General features: G+C 40.1%; 1 protein-coding gene across 3 annotated transcripts in view; it reads right to left on the bottom strand.

Annotated features, from left to right (window-relative positions):
- Positions 1-13,284, bottom strand: part of wdr41 (WD repeat domain 41) — a 52,138-nt gene that overhangs the window by 26,452 nt on the left and 12,402 nt on the right. Inside the window, exons 4-6 of one of the 3 annotated variants that reach the window (XM_067982679.1) lie at positions 12,483-12,531; positions 7,260-7,391; positions 5,709-5,771 (exon numbers count right to left, since the gene is read on the bottom strand). In XM_067982679.1, the coding sequence (XP_067838780.1) occupies positions 5,709-5,771; positions 7,260-7,391; positions 12,483-12,531 (244 nt within the window). Of the gene's footprint in view, positions 1-5,708; positions 5,776-7,259; positions 7,392-12,482; positions 12,532-13,284 lie in introns of all 3 variants that reach the window. The other 2 variants (XM_067982680.1, XM_067982682.1) reach the window with 2 other exon arrangements.

Genomic DNA, 13,284 nt, shown 5'->3' with positions numbered 1-13,284 from the left:
CCTAGAATCCCCAACCAGCGGAAATAGTTTCTCTCTATCCACCCTATCTGTTCCCCTTAATATCTTATAAACTTCAATCAGATCACCCCTTAACCTTCGAAACTCTAGAGAATACAACCCCAATTTGTGTAATCTCTCCTCGTAACTTAACCCTTGAAGTCCGGGTATCATTCTAGTAAACCTACGCTGCACTCCCTCCAAGGCCAATATGTCCTTCCGAAGGTGCGGTGCCCAGAACTACTCCAGGTGCGGTGCCCAGAACTACTCCAGGTGCGGTCTAACCAGGGTTTTGTATAGCTGCAGCATAACTTCTGCCCCCTTGTACTCTAGTCCTCTGGATATAAAGGCCAGCATTCCATTAGCATTACTGATATTTTCTGCACCTATTCATGACACTTCAATGATCTATGTACCTGTACCCCTAAGTCCCTTTGGACATCCACTGTTTTTAACTTTTTACCATTTAGAAAGTACCCTGTTTTATCCTTTTTTGATTCAAAGTGATGACCTGACATTTGTCTACATTGAATTCCATTTGCCAAAGTTTTGCCCATTCACCTAATCTATCAATATCCCTTTGTAATTGTAATAATACACTGCTTACAATTCCACCAATTTTTGTGTCATCGGCAAACTTAGATATGAGACTTTCTATGCCTTCATCTAAGTCGTTAATAAATATTGTGAATAATTGAGGCCCCAAGATAGATCTCTGTGGGACTCCACTAGTCACATCCTGACAATGTGAGTACCTACCCATTATCCCTACTGTCGCCTTTCGCTCAGCCAACTTCCCAACCAAGTCCGCACTTTTCCCTCGATTCCATGGGCTTCTATCTTAGCTAACCTAATATTGAATTCTATCATATTATGGTTACCATTAGATTATTGACTAATTCAGGCTCATTACTTATTATTAAACCTAAGATGGCCTTTTCTCTTGTTGGTTCAAGAACATATTGTTCCAGACAACTGTCCCGAATACACTCAAGAAATTCGCTGCCTTTAGGACTCGAACTGTTCTGCATCTCCAAGTCTATGTGAAAATTTATGTGGGGAAAAAATTGGAGGGGGGCCGTTCTTGGGCATAGGTAGTGTGATGTGCTATTATCCCGCGCCCAATGGCCTCTGCGCAAGCAGGGCGTAAGTTTCAGCCCACCCCAGGACTTACCTGCAATCAGCGTTCCATTCCAGGCCTTGCATGTGGAATCAATGCAATTCACACTTTTCACCACTAGAAGGAGCTCAATTTTTTAAAGGGAGGATGTTTCTTCGAAATCTCTTAAAGGTAGCTGGTATTTGCTGAAAATAACAGTCTACTGTCTGCACGGAGTCTGAACAGAGATCAGACATCGCACACATAACACACAGATGCAGGTCCCATTCCCATTTTTACACACTGATAAGTTATGTTAAAACATTTAATAAAGGTTGGGCACCACTAAACCCCACATCCTTCAATCTGCACGCCAGACCTCACCAATCTGCTGATCTGAGTTGTACCAGGCCTGCGAGAGTACATGCACCAAGGTTCTCTGCTGATGCACTAGAGACCTTGCTGCAAAAGGTGGACAGAAGGAGGGACGTCCTTATCCGCAGGGGGGAGGGTGGGGCAGGGCACGAGGCCCTCCAGACATATATCCAAAAGGCAGTGGGAGGCAGCAGGGGACAAAGTCAATTCCAGGCGCACAGCATCATGAACATGGATGCAGTGTAGGAAGAAGTTCAATGCTTTGACATGAATGGTCAAGGTGAGTGAGGTCAACTGTCAAGTGGCGTCTCCTACCAACTGCACCACGCACTATACCCCCCCACATACCAACAAACTTTTTCCATCAGTACTCAACTCTTCCAACTAGACGCTTCCTCTCACCTTTACACATTACCACTGTTTCAAGCCGCCCACCCACAACTCACAGGCCAAACACACTGGCAGCTATTCAACCATGACAGGCACATCACCCAGACACACGTCCCGCTTTCTTGCGGGAGAAGGTGGCGCATATCAAGAAGCAGCAAGTGACAGTGGCATTTGACCCCTCGAGCCTGTTCTGGCATTCAATGAGATCATGGTGGACCTGTGACCTAACTTAGCCCCATAATACCCTTGGTTCACAGAAGTCTATCAATCTCAGATTTAACTTTCACAAGTGAGCTAGCATCAACTGCCGTCTGCAGAACAGCGTTCCAAACATCTCCCACCCTTTGCGTGTAGAAGCATTTTCTAACTTCACTCCTGCACGTCCTGGCTCTAAATGTTAGGCTATGTACCCGCGTCCTAGCATTTAACTGTAGGAGACCTCCAAAAACAGTTACAAATGTCTCAGCAGCCAGAAGCAATAATCCAGCCACTAACCTGTAAATCCTGCATGGTCCCTTTAAATAGCGCTGGTGGGGGGTCCTCCAGGCACTCTAAGACACGTTCAGATGGTCGGGGTTAAGCCTGTGCGTTGAGTTGAGCGTTATGTCCCAAAATGGTGTCTATCACTTTAAATCAGCGTTGCACACTGATTGAAGCCATTTTCTCCCTACTTTACGTGATTCCAGCGTTTGTTATCTGTGCCAACTCCTATACCAAGATGGCGTCTGGCACACATCATGCTGGAAACGTGCATGCGGCGCCATCTTGGACGTCGGAGAGGCCATGTAGCACCGAAACAACAGGCGCCACACAGCCCAATTTAGCACCCAAAGTCTCACATTACCACCACTATGGTTTTTGCAACAAGCTTCTCTGATCTCCATGTTTATGTATCCCGCTACTTTGTCACTTCCATCTGGAGGTCGATAAACAACTCCCACCAAAGTCTTGCATCTTTTTCTATTCCCTTGGCATTTCTACTGCCTGCTAACCCTTACTGATATCCCCTTTCTAATGCTGTAATAGTGTCTCTTATCAATATTGCTACTACTCCTCCTTTTCCAATTTCCCTGTCCTTTCTGAAGACCTTATAACCTGGAATATTTATCTCCCAGTCAGGCCCAGCTTGTAGCCGGATCTCAGTGATGGCCATTACCTCATACCCTTTTAGCTGAATTTGCACTTCCAATTCACAGGTTTTATTTCTTATGCTACGTGCATTAGTGCATGGAACTTTTAATTTGGCAATAGACTCTGTCATGCCCTTACACCCTGATGTTTTTAATATATGTTTTAACTTAGCATATCCCTTGTTTTTTAAAAAATCATTCTGTTGTATTTTGATCAGTTATTTTGTTATTATTTCCTATAGTTTTTTTCTGAACCTGAAGCATTCATATTACCTTTAACACCATTAATGACCTGGACTTCACTTTCATCCCATTTTTTAGTCTTTAGGCTATTTTAATTTCTGTCTGAGCCCTTCCCCCTCCCACCTCTTTATTGGTTTAAAATCCTTTCTACAGCCCTATTTATCCATTCAGCTAGGACCTTGGTCCCAGCCCAGTTCAGAGGAAGCCTGTCCCAACATTACAGTTCCTTCCTGTTCCAGTACTGATGCCAGTGGCCCATGAAATGGAACCCCTCTTTCCCACATCAATTCTTTAGCCACCTGTTAACTCTATTTTCTATTAAAACAATTACAACACACTCCAATCCACCAGTAGAAAAAGTTTGTTAACAAATTGGCTGATAGACCAAAGTCTTCTTAAAAAAAAAGCTCACTTCACTATTAAACTCCCTAACTTTACTACAGTTTACATCGATAGGGCCCAAAAATTTTTTACATTAAAATCAAAATGGACGACAGCAAAACTGCCAGAGTTTATGGCAAGGGCCAAAGACAATGGCTTCGGTCTTCCCAATATTTAGCTGGAGGAAAATGACCCTCTACCAGCCTCTCCAATTCCATCACCATGCTGTCAACATCATCTTCAACAAGTTCCCCTACCAGTCACAGTGTACGAGTACACCTTTAGTCACCAAGTTTAGTGGCACAGTCATCATCATCTGCAAGCATAGTCATTGGTACTAGCTTCTGAGACAGCCATGCACATGTGGACCCCAGGTGAGTTTAGAATCAAGCTTGGCTGTGATGGCCCTCATAGTAAATGGTCTACTGATGCTTATTGTCCAGACTTATACTAAGTAGCAGCCACTTAGGCAAGGTACTGGAGAGCACCCTGCACCTATCGAAGTGTACCCCAGAAAAGAGGCAAAAAAAGAAAGAAAAAACAAATATTCATGTTTTTCTTCACTAGACGTCACACACACTTAAAAATACCACCTTGTAGATAGGAAGGTGCACACTGTGGGGATGCTGTAACCAGTTGGTGCAGTCATAAGACCTATCCTCATAACAATAATTCCTATAACAAGGTATCAATCTTAGCCATGCCACCAGGAAAAGCCAAGCATTTCCTATATGAATGGAGGGGAACAAAAGCATAATTAACTGTTGAATGCTCTGATGCATTTCCTAACTGTCAGTGCAGCAATAAAATGGTCAGATGCTTGGGAAACTACATATATTTGAACTTCAAAGGTGAGATAAGATTAACAAAAAAAAACTTGGACACACCACAATATTAAGAAATTTCGCACACTGGAACCAGCTTTCTCTTTTTAAAAAAAAAATCAGCTTTACTGAAACTTAGCCTAAAAAAAGTTGACGTTTTCATCCCTTTCAATCTGCCCAATACTAAGGGATATGATTGAGAAGACGGTAGAGGGAAGAAACAAAAGTATATGAAGTCAATGGCTTGGAAACAATAAAAAAGTGCTATTCTTTCAACCATCTGCAACAATAATTGGGATTAGACCAGACTATTCAGTTGAAGAGCTAGCAGCAGCACAGTTGCAATGGACTGAATGGCCATCTGCTGTACTGTAATTTCTGTGATTCTATGAGTAAATTTAAGATCACTCCAATCACAGGCCAGTAAACCAAAAAAATTTTTTAGCAGAAAATGCTGTAAACATTATGTAGGTCAGGCAGCATCTGCAGAGAGAGAAAAGTAGGATTAATGCTTCAGGTTCGATGGCCTTTTGTCAGAAACAGAAAATAAAAATTGAAGCTTGCCGCCCTTGCCACCTGAAAAGAAGAAAAATTTTTTTGCTAAGGCACAGCGTGAGGCAAAGGGTGAAATGGAACTGAGGACCAGAACAGCTCTGAAATAAAGTGAGTTGGTGCTGCTGAAGGGAAAGGTCGAGAGCATGCAAGTGGCAGCGCATGGTGAAGGGGATGAGTATCACTAAGCGACATCAGTAGTGGTTAGAGTAACACTGAATAATATGGAGATATCGGTGATCACAGATGGAAACAGGTAGGGTAGAATTTAAACTGGAATCCATCTCGAATGAGTCGGAGCCGAAGTCAAATGCCGAGAAAGGAGATGGGGCTGTGAAAGAAATTTTAGCAAACACACTATCAAACATAAGAACTGAATCAGATAGCAATGAAGGTGAACAGGGTAAAAGAGACAAACAAAAATCACATCAAAAAGAGGTGAACTTCTTCAAGGTGGGCATTCCTGGAAGAGATATGGCACTGAATTAAACAAAAAGCAAAATGCTGGAAATTTGACCTCTCCACAGATGCTGCCTTTTCTGCTGAGTGTTTCTAGAATTTTGTTTTTATTTTAGATTTCCAGCACCTGCAGTATTTTGCTTTGAGAAAAAAATTCACTTTTGTTTATAATATTTTACCTGTAACCACTAAACCAGAGATGCATTAAATGACGGAGCTTTATAACAATCAATACAAATCCTATAGCCTTTCTCTTACCTTAACAGAGGACTGAAATTCTGTCAACATATAGAATTGGCTGCCAGTGTCTAAATCCCAGATCTGGCTACATCAATAAAGGAAAAACCATATGGAATTAATTTTGATTCACTGAATTACTTTTCTTTTCCAAAAAAAGAAACATTAAAACTCTTGTCCCAGAGACCCACTATATCAGGCTTCCTTCCCTGAAGGCTGCTCCAGTGAAATTGCTGACAAAGTACTCCAAAACACGTGTCGCAAAGCATACAACAATTTAGGCACAACCTGGGAGTGGATTCAGAGCCACCCAACACTAGAAAAAAAACATAGGCTGTGTTTTCGGCATATCTGGTCAATCATGTGCATATGCACGTTCGGTCAGCTCCATAACATCTTACAGGCCTATCTGAAATTGCAACACCTTTGCAAATTAAAGGCGTTGCATCAGGATGTCTCTCCAAAAAGGAGATTAGTCAGTAACCTAGTTGCTAGAAGGCTTGACAAGGCAAGAACAATTTTTAAGATTATCTTTTCAATATATAATAGGGAATACTTTGAACAAGCAGCACACACTCTATATACTCTCTTTCCCCATTAAGTATGTTGATGGTCACAAAACTCTGAAGATTTGAGATGTTTGGTTTGGCACAATTAATGGTGCTCTGTTAGCTTCCACACAGACTTTACAGAAAATAACAGCACAGAAACAAACCACTCGGGCCATCAAGTGTACATTGATGTTTTTCTCCAAGTGCCACCTTGTCTAATCTGACTCTGCTGCTTACTTTCCATTTCTTTTAATATGGCTCTTTTTCAAGAAACTACATAATTACCTTCTAAAGAATTTATGGACTCTGCTTCAAGAACAGTTTTTTGGCAGAGAATTCAACATTCTAACCACCCTACGTGTAAAGATTTTTTTCTAACCTCACCTTTAATTCTTTTTGTGATTACCTTAAATTTGTGCCATCATACTAAATCTCACCCATCCAACAATGGAGACAATTGCTATAGGACTATTTACCTCATCATAACTCTTCATAATTTCTTAGCACCAGTGAAAAAAGCCCTATCTTCTCAAGTCTTCCTTAACTAACCCTCCCCACCTGCCCCCTCCCTCATCCCTGGTACCATTCTAGATAAGCTAAGTTCCACCTTTTCTATTGCTTTTATATTTTTCCTATAATGGGGTACCAAAAATGCTACATGGTACTCCCAAAAAGCAGTTAAGGTCTTGTACAAATTCAACATTGCCTCTATGTTTTTGTATTCCATGTACCTAAATATAAAACCAAGGATTCTGTTTGCCTTTTTATGGCCTTATTTAATTGTGTTGCCACTGTATCTGAAAATATTAGCATCATAAAAGCCAAAGTGAACACCAAATTATCAGACAGCAAATCAGGTGTTGCTAGGAATTTAAAAATGGCTAAGAGCACAGATATATGGAATGGAAAACAATTCCGCCAAATGAATGGAAAACAATTCAGCCAAATGAAGCTAAATGAACAAACAGCAGCATACTTAGGCAGGACAAACATGCATTCTCCAGATCATATTTTAGGATACAATAACTGTCTTATCAGAAGAGGCAGTAAGGAGATGACGACTTTCTGGCTGTAGACGATACACCGATGGAAAGACAGCAATTGCTGTGATTGGTCTAGAATGGCCTCGTAGCTCATGAAGTCTCTCTCCAGTCTGCAGATATAAGATGCAATCTTTTTTTTAAAAATTCATAAAACCACTTCAAATAATTGTAAAGCTCATTCGCACAAGTTCATCAATATCCACTACAAAACAGCTTTAATTTTCCTGAATGGAAAAGTAAAAATCTATAAGTAGTAGTAAAATAAAACCTTACTCCAGCTACTGTAGTAAGTACACGTCAATCAAATGCTTAATCTTTCCTCCTCATCTAAAAGTTCTGAAAGCTGGAATTATCTTGGTTGTTCAGTCTTGCATGATCCATAAGGGCAATTAAATTGTTTCCAAGATTAAGTGACCAGATTTTTTTTTTAAATCTGTTCTTAGCAAGCCAGTATTTAACGTCCATCCCTAGCTGCCCCAGGAGCATTACAAGTCGACCACATAGTGTAAGACTGGAGTCACATGTAATCTGGTCCAGGCAGGGGTGGCAGGTTCCCTTTCTTGAAGGATATAAGTAAACCAGTTGGGTTTTAAAGGACAATCCAGAATATTCGATTCCTGCTGCTAGCCCATAAATTAACATTTTGTTTAATTAAATTTCACAACTTATGATGAGATTTTAACTCATTACCTCTGCGTTGCTAGTCCAGTACCATAACCAGAAGGCTACCGCACATAATTGCACTACTCCAGCTATCATCTGCCCAATGTATTATATATAAACTCTCGATTTCATTCTATCCTGTTGCTAATGCACTCCAGTAACTCATCCTTTTTTTACCGCCATTAAACTTATCCTCGTGGTTTTATAGATTGATCCACTATGGCTCCTGGATCCCTTTCCTGATCAGCATCATTGTTCCATTTAACTCTCTCTTTTGCTTTCTTCCACCTATGCTTATTGAGATGCTTATAAAAATGTTTTATAAATACAATTGTAAACAATTTTACAACACCAAGTTATAGTCCAACAAATTTATTTTAAATTCCACAAGCTTTCGGAGGCTTCCTCCTTCCTCAGGTGAATGGTGTGGAAGGAGGAAGCCTCCGAAAGCTTGTGGAATTTAAAATAAATTTGTTGGACTATAACTTGGTGTTGCAAAATTGTTTAAAATTGTCAACCCCAGTCCATCACTGGCATCTCCACATTATAAATACAAGAGCAAGGAAAGAGTAGGGCCTATTACAGACCAAAACGTAACCTATGTGTGGAGGCGGAAGATGTAGGTATGGTTCTTAATGAATACTTTGCATCTGCCTTCACAAAGAACATAAGAACATAAGAAATAGGAGCAGGAGTAGGCTAATCGACCCCTCGAGCCTGCTCCGCCATTCAATAAGATCATGGCTGATCTGATCCTAACCTCAAATCTAAATTCATGTCCAATTTCCTGCCCGCTCCCCGTAACCCCTAATTCCCTTTGCTTCTAGGAAGTTTCTGTTTTAAATTCTATTTCTGTTTTAAATTTATTTAATGATGTAGCTAAAGGAAGGGGATGATGCAGAGATTGTAGTTAAGGAGGAGTGTGAAATATTGAATGGGATAAGAAGTGAGAGAAGTATTAAGGAGTTTAGCATCTTTGAAAGTAGATAAATCACCAGGCCCGGATGAAATGTATCCCAAGCTGTTAAAAGAAGCAATGGAGGAAATAGCGGAGGTTCTGACCATCATTTTCCAATCCTCTCTGGCTGCAGGCGTGGTGCCGGAGGATTGGAGGACCAACGTTGTACCGTTGTTTAAAAAGGGAGAAACAGATAGACCTAGTAATTACAGGCCAGTCAGTCTAACCTTGGTGGTGGGCAAATTATCGGAATCAATTCTGAGGGACAGTATAAACCATCATTTAGAAAAGCACGGATTAATCAAGGATAGTCAACATGGATTTGTTAAGGGAAGGTCATGTCTGACTAACTTGATTGAATTTTTTGAAGAGGTAATAAGGAGGGTCGATGAGAGTAGTGCATTTGATGTAGTCTACATGGATTTTAGCAAGGCTTTTGACAAGGTCCCACATGGCAGACTGGTCAAAAAAGTAAAAGCTATGGGATCCAAGGGAAAGTGGCAAAATGCATCCAAAATATGCTCAGTGGCAGGAAACAAAGGGTAATGGTTGACGGGTGTTTGTGTGACTGGAAGGATTTTTCCAGTCGGGTTCTGCAGGGTTCAGTACTAGGTCTCTTGCTTTTTGTGGTATGTATTAATGATTTAGAGTTAAAGGTAGGGGGCATGATTAAGAAGTTTGCAGATGATACGGAAATTGGCTGTGTGGTTGATAGTGAGGAGGAAAGCTGTAGACTGCAGGAAGATATCAATGGACTGGTCAGGTGGGCAGAAAAGTGGCAAATTGAATTCAATCCGGAGAAGTGTGAGGGAATGCATTTAGGGAGGGCAAACAAAGCAAGGGAATACACAATAATTGGGTGGATACTGAGAGGTGTAGAGGAACAGAGGGGCCTGGGAGTGTATGTCCACAGATTCCCGAAGGTAGCAGGACAGGTAGATAAGGTGGTTAAGGAGACATACGAGTTACTTGCCCTTATTAGCCGAGGCACAGAATATAAGAGCAGGGAGTTTATGCTAGAACTGTATAAAACACGAGTTAGGCCACAGCTTGAGTACTGCGTAAAGTTCTGGTCACCACATTACAGGAAAGATGTGATTACACTAGAGAGAGTACAGAGGAGATTAACAAGGATGTTGCCAGTTTTGGAGAATTTTAGCTACAAGGATAGATTGGATAGGCTGGGGTTGTTTTCTTTGGAACAGAGGAGTGATTTAATTGAGGTGTATAAAATTATGAGGGGCCTAGATAGAGTGGATAGGGAGGACTTATTTCCCTTAGCAGAGAGATCAATAACGGGGGGGGGGGGGGGGGGGCGCATAGATTTAAAGTAATTGGTAGAAGGATTAAAGGGGAGCTAAGAAAAATGTTTTCACCCAGAGGGTGGTAGAGGTCTGGAACTCACTACCTGAAAGGGTGGTAGAGGCAGAAACCCTCATCACATTTAAAAAGTACTTGGATATGCACTTGAAGTGCCATAACCTACAAGGTTACGGACCAAGTGCTGGAGAGTGGGATTAGGCTGGGTAGCTCTTTTTCAATCGGCACAGACATGATGGGCCGAATGGCCTCCTTCTGCGCCGCAAATTTTTCTATGTTTCTATGGGATTAAATTGCATCTAACATCCATTTGCTCAATGACCTAAAACATCTAAAATCCTTCTGAATTTGGCTGTGTTGTTCTTCATTGCTGCCTCCTATTTTGGTACCTGCAAACTTGTAGACTTTGCCTATAATGCCAAAATCTTTTACATGAGAAATAGCAAGGATTCCAAGTCCAACCCCTCCTATACCTAACTGCTTTCCTGTCTAAATAGGACTAATTTATAGCTATTGCCCGTTTGTAAGCCAACTTTCTATCTAGCTCCATACTTTAATTCCGATCCATGTCTTCTTCCTCAGCTATTAAATGCCAATGTTGAAACTTGTCAAAAGCCCTTTAGAAAACCAAATATACAATACTTTGCCTACACAACTGTCACTTCACATTAAATTAATTCAATGTTTCTGAAACACTCAGATTTCTGAAAGATGTGATAAGGTGCTATATAAATTCAAGTCTTTCTAATATATTATCTGAATTATCTTGTCCATCATGTCAGTAATGCTGAGAAATGTTCACCTGCTAGTTCTCTCATGGTAGATTCAAAGGCTTTCCCTACAATAGACATTTAACTTACTAATCTATTAGTTTCTATGTGTATCTCTTCATCTTTTAAAAAAATAATGGAGTTATGTTGGCCACTTTACAATCCTCCAGAATCTCAAATTTTAAAAAATCACAAAAATGTCACAAATTTCAGTCCCCCTCTTCTTTAAGATTTTTAGGTGAAAGTAGGCTGGACGAGGTACTTTGTCTATTTTAATAACTGTTTGCTGTTACTGTACTCTTCTATGCAAATGAATCATAAGTGTTAATTCTTACTGACTATAGGCCAAGTCCTTAGACTAGTGATCAATAATAAATAAATGTCCAAAATGCCAAGGAGCTTTTCAACATAACCAATATATTATTATCTGGGAAAAAAATCTTTAAAACAAATACAGTATTTTCTAACAACTAAGTTATGTTGTCCCTTACCCATTATGAAATAAAGTAACAAAATAGAATGACAAACTACTGAAAATAGAATGGTGCTTTTTGTTTAAGGTCTATAGGATCTTAAGGCCTTTAAAATAAAAGCTCAAATTACTGCAACCTTCATAATTGAAGATTGCAACACATTTGTGTAGGAACTTTAATCAAATAAAAGAAAAAGCAGCAAAATGATCTTAAAATATATTTAACTACAGAGGAGTCAGTTCACAACAGAAAAATAAAATGAGACTAAAAAAAGCTCATTCTGTAAATGCTTATGCTGGGATGAAGCAAATCTGGCCACACAGTTTAGCCATACAAGTAATGGGTAAAATGCACCACCTCCTGGATGCCTGCTGTACTGTGAGCTGCACTCCCCAATATTTGCCACATGTGAGAAATTCTTATAAATTTGCAGTTACGGTGAATTTACCAAATTAAATATTTCATGAAACAACAAACAAAATTTGTATATAAATGTAACAAGGCTTGTATTAAGATATGAACCTGAAATATAAAAACTCTATTCCTTCCTACCTATACATAGTTAAAAATGCCTTCCCCACCTTTTCCTTCGCCAATACTCTCGCCTCCCAGCCCCTTCTGAAAGTAATGACACCTTACCAGAGAAGTGTCCCTAGGTCCTAATCATCCACTGATATGTTGTCCATTATTCATAAGTGAACCTTGCCAATGTTCGTCAACAGACCATTAACCCACAAGTGGCATTACAGCCAAGTCCATTCCAATCAATCAATGTTCACATATAGCAGGGGTCGCTGGACAGCAATCAGGATCCGTGAGCACTGAGGTTGATTACAACACCCCTAACGGAAACTTTGACTGTGATCAGCTGACTCAGCACAAATTGTGATCAAATCTAGGATCTCCCTGGTCTGTATGGCTCAGCTCCTCACTGGATAAGCCAAATTTCCATTGCAAAATCAAAAGGATGACTTTTTAAGACATAGTTTTAACAAAATTAGTTCAACAAATACTAACCTGAACATTCCACACAACCACAACGCCATCATCGCCTGCTGAGGCAAACCTGCAAAAAATAAGGTTATCGTACAATTTATTCTCTCCGAATTAAATGCAGAAATTCAGAAAGACAATACAAAAATTATTGAAGCTGTTAATCTGATTATTACCTCAAACTTTTTTCTAAAACATTCTTTTATAATGTGAAAGAAACTTCAGAAAAAGTAATTCACACTAGGTAGCACACAACAAAAACTGGAGAGGGAATTTTAACTGGAAGTGGGATTCAGGTGAGCAGGAGGTAAGGCAAACGCCAAGTGCTTCCCTCCTCAGACCAGAGTTAAAACTGCAGTCGGGGCTCAATGATATTATCGGACTCTGATCTGCATATTTAAAGGACCCCACTGCCATCAAATGTAGATTAAAATCAGGATTGGCGCAAAGCAGATGGGAAATTGACAGCAAATCACTTGGGGCATTTTAATTGCCCACCCGGTTTCCCCCAGACAGGTAGAGCTAAAATTGCCCCTAGGTTTCAAGAAGTAGAACTACATTTTGATTATACTGTGAAATATTGGCCAAACAGCTTTGAGCAACCTTAAACATTGCAAAACACTCCTAATCATATGCAGTTGAGCATATGATTAAGAATTAGAACTTTTATAAAATGTTTTTGAAAAATCAAATCAAGTCTCAGTTTGGAATTGACAGAATATGCAAATTTGTTCAGGATCGACAAATTCTTCACTGGTTATGTCCATTATTCTCATCATCCTAAATGTTCCTGGCATATACAGACACAAATAACCATCTGTACTAG

This window comes from Heptranchias perlo, chromosome 4 (genome assembly GCF_035084215.1).
Source record: "Heptranchias perlo isolate sHepPer1 chromosome 4, sHepPer1.hap1, whole genome shotgun sequence".
NCBI classification, from domain to species: Eukaryota; Metazoa; Chordata; class Chondrichthyes; order Hexanchiformes; family Hexanchidae; genus Heptranchias; species Heptranchias perlo.
Note: the sequence above shows the minus strand (reverse complement) of the source record. Positions and strands in the feature narration are given on the sequence as shown.